We start from the raw sequence: 16,600 nt of genomic DNA, 5'->3' as shown, positions 1-16,600 counted from the left end.
TGAAAAAAACGTGGGTTCGATCTCTTGGTCAGGAAGATCGCCTGGAGAAGGAAATGGCAACCCACTCCAGCATTCTTGCCTGGGAAATCCCATACACAGAGGAGCCTGGCGGGTTACAGCAGGTTGTAAAGAGTCAAACATGACTTAGTAACTAAACTACCATCACCATATAATATATAAATAAAAATAAATATTATCTATTTATTATATTAATAATATCATATGAATATTATTTATATGATTTAACTAGGCCTATAGATAAAAATCACATTGAAGAATGATTATGAAAACTGGAAGAACTATATCAAACAATGGAAATAACAGTAGTTAGATATGGAAAGTTAATGACATGCAACCCCAGCCACTCTTGACAGCTCACTTATTTATGGTGAATAAATACCTCTCCTAAAGGTAAGGAAATAGCTGCTGAAAATGTCAGAACTGCTTTGGCAGCAGAGGAGGAGGTCAGGGGTAAAAATGTTAACTGGAAGAATCAAGCATCTGGTAAACACAGAAAAGTTATAGGGTCACTGCGTGGGGCAGAATTCAAATAAAACACTTATGGGTCACAGCTCAAGAGGAACTTGGGTTGAAGGAGCTCCAAACTCAGTAGGCAAGCTTGTATTGTATTAACGAAAGTGTAAGACCACTTAATCAAAGAGGAAAATTATGACACTCTCTTAATCATAACAAATCCTAAGAAATGAGTACTAGGTATGGCCACATTTTAAGGAGGGACAAAATTTAACATAAATTTATCATGTGACCAGGATACTGAAGCATAGTAGAGTCTTGATAATATATTATGAAGATTTCCCAATAACTGAATCCTTTCAAAATGGGTATACTTCCCACTGGGCTTCCCAGGTGATTCAGTGGTAAAACATCTGCCTGCCAATGGAGGAGATGCAGGTTTGATTCCTAGGTTAGGAAGATCCCCAGAAGAAGGAAATGGCATTCTTGACTGGGAAACCCCATGGACAGAGGAGCCTGGCGAGCTACACTCTATGGGGTCACAAAAGAGTTGGACACTTCTTAGCGACTAAAATAACAATACTTCACACCACTGTTGGAGATGCGGCAGAGAGGACTAAATGCTGGGTCTTTGAAATAATAGACTCTTAAGAGTCTTTCCATCAGACACACATGGGCTGAGGTAGAAGTGGCTTTCTATCAACATTATTATTTTTTTCCCCTTCCATGGTACAGAGTTGGGTGTCAAAAGCTACTCTTTGGCCAAAGGTGACTTTCTTAGCCTCCGTGTCATGGTATGACTGTGTCACTGATTCCCCAGTGAGATCTGGGTATGAAACACAAAGCGATACTCCTTTGTCAGCCAATAACTTTAACAACTGTATCTTTTCCCACATTCTCTTCATCATTCTGAAAGCTGACTACAAAGCGCTGTAGGGTCTTAGGACAGCATATAGCCACTGAATGAAAGTGGGCTGCATGCAGGACACTGAACGTACCATGCTATAGGGTATGTCTGTGTGTGTGTGTGACCATCAGCATATGGAGAAGAGGAACCCTGAGTAGGAACACCAGCACTGGAATCTGGTAAAGAAATCTTTTTGAATTTTTCAGATTGCCTGTTGAAACACCTGGGGATGCTATAATCAAGGCATATGAGAGAAGAAAAGGTTAACACTATGATATTCAATCTCACTGGTCATCAGATATTTAAACATACTGCAAAAATTAAATTTCTTATTTTAATAGTTATTACCCAAACGAAGAAATGGTCTTTAAAATTAGAACATCATGTCAACATACTTGTGGCTCTATTAGGCACTTATGCTAAATGTAAATCCAATTACCATAAAATATGAGCACATTTACATGATTCTTACTTTGTCTTTGTCATTTGATATTGAAAATTAATAATCACTTCAACAATTTTTAAAGTGGGAAAGGATGCATAAGTTTTCACCTAGTGAAGAACTGTAAGCGCCAGCAGGCAATAAGACAATGCTGATGGCTCAGCTCTCAATGAAATCCATAAACTACATGTTAGGTGTGTTTCCTTTGCTAATGCCTTTAAATCATTTCTTACAAACTGTGCCTCCATGAGAGATTGCCATTTGCACAATTTCATACATTAACAGTAAAATTCTTTTCATACCCTTCCGTTTGTCCACACCCACATTTTCATATCAGTTTCGACTCCTGGGACTTCAAAATAAAGCAAAGTGGCACAAAATATCTGCATCTTTGTTATGTCAGAATTTCTAATTCAATTAATCTCTTTGCCAAATTAGCCTGATTATTTTAAAATAGAGTCTGTGTCTGTAAAGGTCACTGCTGTTTTGCATTAACCAATACTACCCTGACAGTAACTAAACAGAACAATGTATTCAAAATGGAGCCATGAGTTATTTTGTTATGCTTTTTTAATTGCAGTAATCTAATTTTTCAAATGTATACCCTCTATAATTACAGCTGAACATTCTTACTAAGATGACAGAGAAGTTAATTATTGGAAACTGCTCAATGTTTTCAAATAATATTATTTCACTCTTCTATTACTTGCCAATGCTCTTTCATTGTAAAAAGGATTCTGTCGTGCCTCATTTTATGATTCTCAGGTATCTCTAAAGTACATTTCATTTATAAATCACCAAGTTTTGAAAACAATGCTGGTGTGTCGGTGACAGAAATACATGGGGGACACTTGGAGAATCCTCAGAAACTCCTCCTAACCCAGAGTGGTGATATAGGAGATAGACAGACTCCTAAAATGGACAGCTGGTGTTTGTTTAGTGGAGTAAGATTGAAGCTTTGTTCTCACCCAGACACTCTGAGGACAAAGCTAGTGGCTGAAGCTGAGCTCTGCTGAAGTAAAGAGATAAGGGGCCCACTCCTGAGTTCAAGGAAGACTTCACTTCTGCACATGTGCAGGAAGGCTCCTTGAGGGTCAAAAAGGGAGGGGGTCCATAATAAGTGTGGACACGCACCCATAGGTGAGATGGGATACATCTTATCGAAAAGATATACATGCACATTGGGGAGGGTCTTAGGATCAGTTAGTGAAGAAAGAAACAAGATAACTGGCCAAACGTAAACCAAGACCCAGAAGGACTGTCCTATATACGCGATTTAAGTCACCTCTTAACTGTGTTCCTTGTTCAGGACTCCTGCACTTCTCTCTGAGTGTGGATGTCAGTCCAGTTTGTGACTTATTGTGCTTCTCATTAGAGAGGATGCCCATACCCTTCCTCTCTGGGTTTGTGTTTCTGTCTTGCTTCTGACTTAAATAAAACAAGCTGTTTCTCTGTGTTCTCCCATTGTGCTGTGTGTCTCTAATGGTAAATTTTGTACCTCTTTTGCAGTTTTTGCCTCCTTGTGACATTTTTGCTTCCAAACTGGGTAAGAATCAGAGAATTCTGCTTCCAGTCTCTAGCCCCTGGTGGACTGGTATCTAGGTTCAATCCCGGGAGAGGGAGATAAACTCTTGCTCCAAGACTACTATCCCTCCGAGAACAGTGGCACCAGGTTATAGGGCATGATGTCAAGGAAGAGTGTCAGATCAAGTTTTATCCAACATATTGTTATCCAAAAGGTCCAGGGGTCCTGAGGTAAGGTGAGAAACAATGGATGTGGAGGGACAGGAGTGGAAGACAGAGGTCTGAGAACTGGGAGCAAATGTTTAAGTTTCTGAGACAACGGAGAGCCGAGTATGTATAAGCAGCTTCAAATAGGTCAGCAGGGCTGGAGCGTGAGGCTGTTGAGGTGAAGGAAGCAAAGGTCAGACTGGAAAGGACCTTCATTGCCTCCTCAACTCACCTACTCGTGTAATAAATAACTACTCAGTGCCACACTGGTGCCAGGTTCTGAGGATTCAGACAACAAACAACCTGTGCCCTCCTGGAATATCCACTGCAATCTACGGGGAATGCACAGAAAACAAGATAAACAAGTATCACACGTACACCGTATGAAAGAGACTCAGGCAGTGGAGACAAATGGAAAAAGAAGGGAAAAAAGCATCCCAAGGAGTCTTGAGGGGAGAATACAGTTTTAAACAGGATGTTCAGCTAAGCCGTCACTACAAATCTGATTTTGAGTAAAGATCTGAGGAAGCATGCCAGAGTGACCCGATTGTAGGGCATTCTAGATAGAGGCAAGAGCAAGTATGAAGGCCCCGAGCCGGCAGAGTGGCTAATGTGACCCAGGAACAGAGAAGATGCCAGAGTGGCAGAGCAAAATGGGTGTGGGGGAGAAGTGGTGAGTAACAGCAGGAAAACGGGGTTCTTACATCCTTCGCAGGTACTTCAATACTCAGATTACAGTTGTGCATGGATCTGACTCTAATGGAATACCGGCTGCTTCATTAAGAATAAACCAAAGTGGGGAAAAGGCAGAATTAGCAGGACTAGTGAAGAAGGGTACAGTAATCCGGGTAAAGGGGAGACGGCTTGGCCAGAATGGTAGCACCGAGAAGGGACTGTATGCTGGATCCATCTTGAAGGTAGACATGATGGAATTTTCTGCTGGTTTTGCACGTGCTGGAGAATGTGAGGGGAAAAAAGAGAAATGAAGAATGACTGACTCCAAAACATTTGGCCTCAGCAACTGTTCAGATGGAGTTGCTATCAGCCAAAATGTGGGAGGCTGTGGGTGGAGCAGGGTTTGGGGAAGGATAGGGTTGTCATTCACTTAGATGCAGAAAATCACAGAAGCCAATTGGAACATGACAAGTTTGCTATGACTATCAAACCTCCAAGGGGAGAAGATGAATATGTAGTTAGAATTTGGGGGGTGGGAGGCAGGAAAAGTGCTGGCTTCCTGAGGCCAGTAAGTTAAACAGGGTTAAAATGATTAGTGCTGAGGTTCTCAACATGAAGGACAAAGAGGAGAAAACACATGTTTCTTTACATGAAAGTGGGAATAATAAGATTAAGTGTGTACTGAAGGAAATAACATAAATAAAGTAACCATCCCAATGACAGAAAATATAAGATCTCTAAAATATAAAACCTTTACAAGGGTTGAAAATTTCCAGAGGGTAATGAATTTTACTTTTCATGGCTATGTCACTTTCAGCACTATGAATACATGCTAAGTATTCAATAAAGAGGTAGTAAAATAACCATATTACATTCATTAAATAAATTATTTTATTATTTATTATTTCAAAATAAATTATCACATAAATTATTACACACTGAAATTTCACTTGTTAATCTTTAGCTTATCTCCAAACCCTTTAATACATAAGAAATCATTTCACTGTCTAAATAAGCCAAAGGGTAATCAATTCATTTAAATGTATATTATGCCTTCATTTTCCATTTTACTTTGATCTTTTAATTTTTCTTAAATTTTCTCAGGGCAAACCTCTACATGAAAAAAATAATTGTACAGAAGTTAGCCATCAAATTTGTTTTCAGCTTTGAAACTTATTTTCAATTTAGTAGGCTGGACAGAAACTCAAGGTGTGTGATGAGATAATAATTATTCAGGCCATCATACACCCAGTCCCCTTTCCTACTGCTTCTAGCAAGGACAGAAATTAAAAGGAGAACCTTTAAAGGAATAGATATGCAATTTAATAAAAGCAATAATGAATGGAAAAGTAAGTCAAAATAAATCAATGTCATTTAACTCAAATTAGATAAAGAACTACACAAGCTAAATCTGAGACTTGAATTAAGCATCCCGATAAATGCTGAATAAATGCTGTTTCTATTCAAGAGTAAATAACTAGCTTTGTTGTTGCTTTGTTTTGTCTTAAAATTTCCCCCATATAAGTGAGATCACACAATATTTATTTTTTTGTCTGATTTAATTAACTTAGAATAATGTCCTCAAGAAACTTTTTTCAAAGTGGCCTCTAAACTATAACTGAAAATACGTACAAAGCTGGAATACAAAACAATAAACGCTTCAGGAGCACATGTGAATCAAGAACAGAAAAGTATTGGGTTTTTAAAGAGACTGATCCATTTCAAAGCATTACTTACAGTATTTTGACTAGCAATAAAAATTGTGTGGGTAGATGGCAAGTATTAGCATTAGACAATTATGTAAACAAAAAGAGAGATATATTAAAAGAACCTACAAAGATTACATTCATGTATTAACTGCAAACCACATCGATTTATTTGTGACAAACACTTATTGAAGAAATAAATTCCATATAGCATTCTTTAAACTTATACTACATTCAGGAGGTAATTCAAGATGGCAGTGTAGGAAGATCCTGAACACACCTCCGCCACAGACTCACCAAATCTATAGCCATGTATGGATCAATTTCCTCTGAAAAAGACCTGAAAACTAGCAGAACAGCTTCTCTACAACAAGAAATACAAGGGCCATAATGAGACCAATAGGAAAGGGAGGCGGCTTCCCAGGTGATTCAGTGGTAAAGAATCCACCTGCTCATGCAGGAAACATGGGTTCAATCCCTATATCGGGAAGATCCGCTGGAGGAGGAAATGGCAACCCACTCCAGTATTCTTGCCTGGAGAATCTCATGGAGAGAGGAGCCTGGTGGGCTACAGTCCATGGGGTTGCAAAGAGTCGGACAAGACTGAGCAGCTAAACAACAACACAACAAGGAAAGGCAGAGATGTAGTATTATCAAATGTAGTATTATCAAAAACCCTGCCTCTGACACAGTGACCCAGGCGCAGGAGGGATCTCACCACACAGGGCTTCTCTGTGTGGAGTAGGGGATCTGTGCTCCATGCAGACATTCTTGGGACCTGGAGAAATGAGCCTAGAGCAACAGCAGCTTTGTAAACCAGTAGGATTTATGTTCAGGAGACCCAAAAGGTGTGGGGTACAGGAAGCTCGTAAGGGGCTCTTATGCAGACTAAGTTTGATCTACCAAAGTAGGAAGCTCTTAGTTACTATCCAAAGTTGGCAAACCAAGGAAGAGTAGTGCACACTTATTATTTAGAATTATGGAACCAAGTGCTGGAAGAAATGGGCTTCCCTCGTGGTTCAGCTGGTAGAGAATCTGCCTGCAATGCAGGAGACCTGGGTTGGATCCCTGGATTGGGAAGATCCCCTGGAGAAGGAAAAGGCTAACTGCTTCAGTATTCTGGCCTGGAGAATTCTAGGGACTATATATATATATATATATATATATATATATATATATATAGGGACAGAGTCAGACTCAACTGAGCAACTTTCACTTCTTTGCAGACTAAGTCACCCTACTCATACTCAGTCACTTCAGGGTGTCCAACTCTTTGTGACCCTATGGACTGTAGCCAATCAAGCTCCTCTGTCCATGGGATTTTCCAGGCAAAAATTCCAGAGTGGGTTGTCATGCCCTTCTCCAGGGGATCTTCCCAACCTAGGGATTGAACCTGCATCGTTTTTGTCTCTTGCATTGGCAGGCAGGTTCTTTACCACTAGTGCCACCTGGAAAGCCTAAAACCCAGAGAAAAGCCAGCAGTCTGAAAACTACCTAGACCACATCAGCAGGAGATGCATTCAGTTCAGTTCAGTCGCTCAGTCGTGTCCAACTCTGAGACCCCATGAACCACAGGACGCCAGGCCTCCCTGTCCATCATCATCTCCCGGAGTCCACCCAAACCCATGTCCACTGAGTCAGTGATGCCATCCGATCATCTCATCTTCTGTCGTCCCCTTCTCCTCCTGCCCTCAATCTTTCCCAGCATCAATGTCTTTTCAAATGAGTCAGCTCTTTGCATCAGGTGGCCAAAGTACTGGAGTTTCAGCTTCAACATCAGTCCTACCAATGAACACCCAGGACTGATGCATTCAGTTCAGTTCAGTCGCTCAGTCGTGTCCGACTCCTTGCGACCCCATGAATTGCAGCACGCCAGGTCTCCCTGTCCATCACCAACTCCCGGAGTTCACTCAGACTCACATCCATCGAGTCGGTGATGCTATCCAGCCATCTCATCCTCTGTTGTCCCCTGTTCCTCCTGCCCCCAATCCCTCCCAGCATCAGAGTCTTTTTCAATGAGTCAACTCTTCGCATGAGGTGGCCAAAGTTACTGGAGTTTCAGCTTTAGCATCATTCCTAGCCAATCTTAAAGCAACTGCCAAGGGCACAGGGGTCTTTCTGGACATTATCAGGGAGCGTAGGTGCCTGATAATCAGGTGCCATCTCTGTGCTCCTTCTCCTTGCTAGCACCACTTCCCCCCATCCTGGGGCCCCACTGAGCCCTGCAGGTGCAGGCAGTTCATACAGCAGATGCCCCTTGGGTACCCAGCTCTGGTGGCCTGCACTTCTGCACCCAGGAGACTGAAACAATCAGGAGTGACAGTTTGGGCAGGCTACCACCCCCACAACATGACACAGCAGACTGCAACACATCTCCAGCTTGCCACTAAAAAAGGCTTATATTCCTGTGCTGGAGTCTCAGTGTGAGGGAAGCTTCAGGCCTTCCACATATCGAGAGGTTACAGAGGAGTTCTAGGGAGTGAAGGCAGGGGAGTGAATGCTATCTTTGCACTCTCTCAGGCCTTGCTACAGCTCACCAGGGTCTCACAGAGAGGAGCATATATACTCATCTGGAGCCCTGACTTGTGGAACTGTCACATCCAAATCACCTGTCTGGAGGCCAGCAAAGACAGTGGTCCCACAGGACTTTAAAGCTGCTCCCCGAGAGTCTGGCTTTCACTTAGCCAAAACTAGGGGCTGACTGAGACCTCTACCTTTGAACACAACAGGGCTTAGTACAACTTCAAAATCTGGAACTTATCAAGAATAAATCAGGATGTTTAAACAATCACAAACATATGAGAGATAACCAAAAGCTAGGGCAGGGCTGAACAGTAAGGTTCATGGCTTACACAAGGACACTCCTTCAAGCCTGGGAGAGGTTCCCCATTTTGCCTAATATAAAGAAACACAGAGAGAAAAGCAAAATGAGGAAACTGAGGAATAGTTTTCAAAAGAAAGAACAAGATTGAATTTTTAAAAACCCTTAAAGAAATGGGGATAAGTAAATTACCTGACAAAGAGTTCCAAATAATGCCCATAAAAATGGTCACCAAACTTGAGAGAAAACATGAATACAGTGAGAAGTTCAAAAAGGAGATGGAAAATGTCGGAAAGCACCAAAATGAAAGTTACAGGGCTAAAGAATTCAATAACTGAACTGGAAAATGTAACAAAGGGCTTCAGCTGAAGACTAGATCAAGCAGAAGAAGAAAAAAAGCAAACTTATAGACAAGATAGCGGAATTCTTTCAGTAAGAGCAGCTAAAAAAAAAAAAAAGACAAAGAGTGAAGATAGCTTAAAGGATTTATGGGACACCATCCAAAAGACCAATATACACACGATAGGGATGACAAAAAAGGCAGAGAGAGAGAGAAAAGGGACAGAAAGTTTATACAAAGCAATAATGACTGAAAATATTCCTAACCTACAGAAGAAAATAGACATTTAGGTCCAGGAAGACTAGAGAGTTACAAATGAGATAAACACAGAGAGAGAGACACGTTATAATAAAAATGTCAGAAATTAAAGAGAATATTGAAAGCAAGAGAGGAAAAAAAAAAAAAAAACCTTTTTACATACAAAGGAAGTTCCATACGTCTATCAGCTGATTTTCAAGAAGAAACTTTGCAGGCTGAGAGAGAGAGGCATGACAGATTCAAATTGCTGAAAAGAAAAATCTTACAACCAAGAACACTCTACTTGGCAAAGTTATCACTTAGAATTGAAGGGAGATAAAGAAGTTTCGAGACAAGCAAAAGCCAAAGGATTTTATCAGCTCTAAACCCCCATTTAAAGAAATGCTAAAGGGACTTCTTTAAGCTGAAAAGGCACTATCCAGTAACAAGAAAACATAAGATGGTAAAAAAAAAAAAATCTCACAGGTAAAGGTAAATAACAATAAAACTAGTGGACTGACCATTTATTAAACTACTACTAAGGTTAAAAGAAAAAAGTAGTAAAACTAACGATAATAATTAGTTGTGAGATACGCAGGCTTCCCAGGTAGCACTAGTGGTAAAGGGGCCCCTGCATCAACGCAGGAGATGTAAGAGACACGGATTTGATCCCTGGGTTAGGAAGATCCCTAGAGGAGGGCATAGTAACTCACTCTGGAGTTTTTGCCTGGAGAATCCCCCGGACAGAGGAGCCTGGCCAGCTACAGTCGTTAGAGTTGCAAAAAGTTGGACATCACTGAAGCAACTTAGTATGCATACATCATGATCAAATGGGCTTTATTCCTGGGATTTATTTATGCTGAGATGGTTCAACATCTCATTAATACTAAGCACTTTAACCAAATAGGTAAAAAATTATATAATGAACTCAACAGATACAGAAAAGACATTGTCGAATTTTGATTCAACATCCATACTTCAGTCATGTCCAACACTTTGAGATTCTATGGACTAAAGCCCGCCACACTCCTCTGTCCATGGAATTCTCCAGGCAACAATACTGGAGTGAGTGTGCCATGCCCTTTTCCAGGGGAGCTTCCAGACCCAGGGATCGAACCCAGGTCTCTCACGTCTCCAGCACTGGCAGGTAGGTTCTTTACCACTAGTGCCACCTGGGAAGCCCATTAACATAGTGACCCTGTTCATTTGTGAAAATACAGCCCAATGAGTATCTTGGGCTCACTTCAATCTGGTCAGCAACTTCTCGTCCTTTAGAGGTGTGATTAGGGAGGAGGTAGTGGGGAAGAACAGGGCTTTCTAAACACTGTGTAGTGCCACAAAAATGTGTGTGTTATGTTTTAATTTTATAACAATTTCTAAACTCTTATCAAAACAGGTATAGAGGGAATGGACCTCAACATAATAAAGGTCATATATATGACAAACCCACAGCTAACATCATATTTAATGAAAAGTTAAAAGCTTTCCCTCTGAGATCAGGAACAAGACAAGATGCCTACTCTTGTCACTTTTATCAACACAGTGCTGTAAGTTCTCACCACAGCAATTAAGCAAGAAAAAGAAATACAGTCATCCAGATTGGAAAAAAAAAGTATAACTGAAATTATTTGTAGATTACATGAGACTGCCTATAGAAAACCCTAAGAACTTCACCAAAAACCTGTTAGAACCAATAGATAAATTCAGCAAAGTTGCAGGATACGAAATCAACATACATTTAGCCCTCCTTATCCATGGGGTCTACATCTGCAGATTCAATCAACCATGGATCAAAAGTATTTGAAAAAAAAAATTCCAGAAATTTCCAAAAACAAAAACTTGAATTTTCCCCATGCTAGCAGCTATTTACTATCATTTACACTAGATTTGTATTATAAACAATTTAGAGATGACATAGAGTATATGCAAGGATGTTCATGGGTTATATGCAAATATTATGCCGTTTCATGTAAGTGACTTGCGCATCTGCGGATTTTGATATTGTGCTTGGGTCCTGGAACCAACTCTCTGTGGATACGTAGAATGACTGCACAGAAATCTGTGCATATCTATAAATTATAATGGAATATCAGAAAGAGAAATTAAGAAAGCAACCTCATTTACAATTGCATCAGAAAGAATAAAATTCTTAGAAGCAAATTTAGTCAAGGAGGTGAAAGGATCTGTATGCTGAAAACTACAACACTGATAAAATAAATTATTCAATAAATAAGACACAAAGAAATAGAAAGATATCCTGTGCCCATGGATTGGAAGAATTAGTATTGTTATAATGTCCATACTATCTGAAGCAATCTACAGATTCACTATAGTCTCTATCAAAATTCCAATGACATTTTCACAATACTAAAACAAACAATTTAAAGATTTCTATGGAACCACAAAAAACTCTAAATAGCCAAGCACCTTGAGAAAGAAGAACAAGCCTGGAGGAATCATGCTCCCTGATTTCAAACAATACTCAAAGCTATAGCAACAAAAATGGCATGTTATTGACATTAAAAACGTACATAGAGCAATGAAACGGAATAAAGAGCCCAACAATAAATACTCACACATACGGTCAAATAATATATGACAAAGGAGCTATGAATATACAATGAGGAAGAGACAGTCTCTTCAATACATTGAGCTGGAAAAATAGAACACAAATAAAAAAATGAAACTAGACCACTATCTTTGTTGTTCTTGCTCTGTCCAAATCTTTGTCAACCCCCTGGACCGTGGCCCAACCAGGCTCCTCTGTCCATGGGGTTCTCCTGGCAACAATACTGGAGTGGGTTGCCATTTTTTTTCTCCAGAGGATCTTCCTGATCAAGGGATTGAACCCATGTTTCCTGCACTGGCAGATGCATTGTTTACCACTGAGCTACCTGGGAAGCAGAGCAACAACAAAGACCACGGTCTTACACAATATATAAATATTAACCCAAAATGGATGAAAGACTTGAATGTAAGGTGTGAAACCAAACCATAAGATTCCCAGAAGAAAACAGGTGGTAAGTCCTTTGATATAGGCCTTGGTGATGATTTTTTGAATTTGATGTCAAAAGCAAAGGCAATTAAGGCAAAAAAAACCAAAAAACAAAAAACCCACACACCAAGTGGAACTATTTCAGACTGAAAAGCTACTGTACAGGAAAGCATACCATCAATAAAATGAAAAAGCAACCTAGAATGGGAAAATATTTTCAAATTGTATATCTGAAAATGAGTTAATACTCAAAATATTAAAGAACTCATTCAACTCAATATTAAAACAAACAAAAATATAATAAAAATTGTCACAGAATCCAGATAGACACGTTTTCAAAGAAGATATGCAGATGTCCAACAGATATATGAAAAAGTTCTCAACATTGCTAGGGAAATCCAAGTATTAGGGAAATACAACATGAAATCACAATGAGAAATCACCTCATACCTGTTAGAATGATCATAATAATAAAAAAAAAAGCATTGAAAGTTTTAGAGAAAAGGGAATCCTCTTACATGATTTGTGAGAATGTAAATTGGTGAAGTCACTATGGAAAATAATTGGTGGCTCCTCAAAAAAAAAAAAAAACTGTAAATAAAACTACCACATAACCCAACTGTTCTACTTTTGAGTATTTATACCCCCATCCCCAAACTCAAAAACTCTAATTCAAAAAGATATACACACCCTTATGTTCAATGCAGTAGTGTTTACAATAGCTAAGATATGGAAACAACTCAAGTGTTTATTGATGAATGTAGGAAAAAGGAAGATGCACACACACACACACACACACACACACACACAGTGGAAGATCATTCAGCCATAAAAAGAAAGAAAGCTTGACATTGGTGACAACATGGTAGGACCCAGAGAGCACTATGTTGAATAAAATAAGTCAGAGAAAAGACAGATACCATATGATTTCACTTGCATGTAAACAGAAAAAAAAACATAAGCTAATGAAACAAAACTCATAGACTGCTGGTTGTCAGAGGCAAAGGGTGAGGATGGGGACAAAATGGGTAAAGGAGATGGATTATATGGTGATGTATGGTAACTAGACTTATTGTGATATATACAAAGATTGAACCATTACGTTGTATACCGAAAACTAATATAATGTTATTACCAGTTTTACCTCAAAACTTATAATACAACTTAAACTAATCAAAATAATATTGCAGAAAATCAGACAGACACCTTACCATTCATTTCCTTGTGAAGGGTTTTCTAGTAGCACTCGGATTATGTATAATAAGCAGCTTAATAATTTCAGAGAAAAATTGAACAGACGTATTCTTAGACCTTTAAACAAACAACAGAAATTGGATTTTCATTTAAACTCAGTTCACAGATAACTAAAAAGAATTGTCAAAGATATCAATATTAAGTACAGCACTTAAATTATGTTTAGAAACTACACTACCATAATTGTATACCCACTCTGAAGTTCTAAGTGCCTGAAATTGAAACAAAAAATGAGAATGACAGCTTGTATGAACCACAATAGTGGATATTATACACTAAGTAATTCAACTTTTGAGCATTCAAAGCCATAAAAATCATATCCAACCAAGATTGGTTGAGGTATGCTTAAAAGTTTAACCATTTTATAGATCTATAAATTTGGGAATAAATTTTAATTAGCCAGAAAATCTAGCTGCTTATAAATTCACAAGGATAAGTTATAAACTTTGTATCTTCTGAGCACCTTGCAGATTTGATTATACAGAAACTATAATCATATATAATTATGTATTATACATTTAGATAGTAATTATAGAATTACCGAGAAATCCTAATAGCGTATAATGGGAAATATATACACTCACATCACCATTTTTGAGATTCAACTAACTTTTCATTATAGGTTTAAATACTGATGAAATCTTAAAAAATTTTTTTGTGGGAAATAACAGCCATGGATGTATCTTTGTACATGGCTGTGATAGTTGATGTTGGAGAGGACTAATTAACATCCAGCAAAATGTGCTTAAAATCTGATTAACAGAAGCATTACCTTTCCTGCAATTATCAGGTGGTACCAGATTTACACATTATGAATAAAATTCTGAGAAAGGTCTTCCAATAATTGTTTCTTAATAAAATCTACAAATGAAATGCCATTTTGTTTTTACTCTGCTGTAGGTGAGTGTACTTAAGGTAATATTTAACAGTAAAAGGTTAATGCTTATTAATTGCATAATTTTTCCTTGGTTTTCCTATTAAAATGCTAGGTATATACAGGTTAGTTTCTTAATAAAGTCTTTTAAACTGTTAATGAAATTGCCCTGGTTTAATAGAACTGGTCTCCTTAAATGATAGCTTAGTCAAAGCTGGGTATTCTTTCTGGCCTGGAGAGACAGAATTTTTAGTACTAAAATAAAGGAAACCTTCTATGCAAATAATATGGACTCTTCAAGTAATATCTATTGGTGCAACCTCTAACCAATCAGCTTAGAGAAGCACTTAACCTAACCCTGAACTAACCAGCCATTAAGATTCTGTCATTTGTGTGCCTTACAGATTGAAATACTTCCTGTGGTCAGTATTTAGGCAACTTGTCATAACTCAAGTGTTTCTCTATGAACCCACAGAAGCACATTAAACCACCCAAGAGGATTCAGAGGTCAAAACTGTGAAATAGTAGAGTCTACACCAAACTATTTCCATTGCTTATTGACATCGTAAGCAATAATCACATGAAAAAAACATTGCATACTGGTTCACTATATATAACTTTTCAAAAATACATGGTATTGTGGAGAGGTAAGAAGGATGACTGACACTTCAACCCCAAACAGGCTTAGGAGGTCAGCGACTATGCCAATTTCATGCCCTCTTGAAGTTCCAAAGTTTCCCAAATGTACTTTATGGCAAGAATTCCTGGGATGTTATATGCTGAGCTTGGCTCTGCACTTTATGATTTTAAACCTCCAGGAGAAGGTGTTGTACATTTCAGGACATCCTACATGCTTCTTGCTATTAGATGTGATAGGTAAACTCACCCCTACTAAACACTAAATCAGAAAATTATTCCCCATTACGGTCACCTGGAATCACCAGAGTCTCCTCAAAACAAGCTTTAGGTGTCTCTCACAGTGAAAATATGGAGAACCCTCATTTAAATGACTTTCCTCAGTATTTTTATCAATCCAAATGGTCCACTCAGAAGTCTACTAAATGATACCAGACTTAAAGATGTAAAGGTGTCAAGATACTTTGACATCACCAGAGGCAACATCTACTGCTTTTCAAACATTAATGCCTGACAGAGATTATCAAGTTTACTCTTGTATATAAAAGATATTTTGAAAAAGGACTGTATAGCTGTATCTTTTATTACAGTGAACATATACACAAAATATAGACAGGGAAATAAAATGAAAGACTTACTTGATCTCTGGTTTTTGATAAAAAATAACTTTAGTCTCTCTTTAAATGTGTTTTCATTCATATAAAATTCAACTTGCACCCTGCAAACAAACAAACAAACAAACAAACACAATTAAGCTAAACAGTAAGATATATGAAAATAAAAACAAATTATGTGATGTAATACATTATATAATTTGAGCGAATCCCCACCATAGAAAATTAGAAGTGAGTTAAAACATTGATTTTTTGGAGAGTACCAGTTATGTTCTAATTTTTAAGATATACTCAGTTTAAATATCATATGCAGTTAATTCAGTTGTCTGTTATTACTAGATAAATGAGTGGTATGTATGATTCAGGGCTTTCCTGGTAGCTCAAAATAGCAATAATGCAAAAGTCTTTCATATATGTTTGAGGAATACTTTTTCATCAGTGTAGTCCCAATTTTTTCCCTGTCGTAGGAATCAACTGGATGCTTTAAAAAGTGAGGAGGAACTAACCACCCCAGATCTACTGAATCTTAAGGGACTGGGCTTGGAAATAGAATTTTAGCAAGGCTTCTCTTTACCTTGAGCCTATTTTGGGACATGACATATGGGACACTTTACTTGCTTATTTATTTGTCTCATATTAAATATTGCTTGATCAACAAAGGAGTGGTACTGGCAAGTGGAACATTAAAGTCACCAGAGGTAAGTTACCAACCAGACAGATCATTTAAGGGACTGAATATTCTACCTTTAATCACTATAAACTGGTATCAACACTCTAAAACATAGTTGCATTCTAATAAATGCTTATGCTTTCTCCCTGAATTCTAGCAACTTCTCTCAAATGATAGAGTAAAAATAAAATTTTCAAAATACTGAGTAAAAAGCAACTGTGTTC

At 38.3% G+C, this 16,600-nt stretch overlaps 1 protein-coding gene across 2 annotated transcripts in view; it reads right to left on the bottom strand.

The window, feature by feature from the left end:
* KCNT2 (potassium sodium-activated channel subfamily T member 2) overlaps window positions 1–16,600 on the bottom strand; it is a 439,686-nt gene that overhangs the window by 293,722 nt on the left and 129,364 nt on the right. For both annotated transcript variants that reach the window (XM_005690450.3, XM_013970060.2), the window contains exons 2-3: window positions 15,731–15,810; window positions 13,540–13,639 (exon numbers count right to left, since the gene is read on the bottom strand). In XM_005690450.3, the coding sequence (XP_005690507.1) occupies window positions 13,540–13,639; window positions 15,731–15,810 (180 nt within the window). The remainder of the gene's footprint in view (window positions 1–13,539; window positions 13,640–15,730; window positions 15,811–16,600) is intronic.

This window comes from Capra hircus, chromosome 16, assembly GCF_001704415.2.
Source record: "Capra hircus breed San Clemente chromosome 16, ASM170441v1, whole genome shotgun sequence".
NCBI lineage: Eukaryota > Metazoa > Chordata > Mammalia > Artiodactyla > Bovidae > Capra > Capra hircus.
This window is presented reverse-complemented; position numbering and strand designations above follow the sequence as displayed.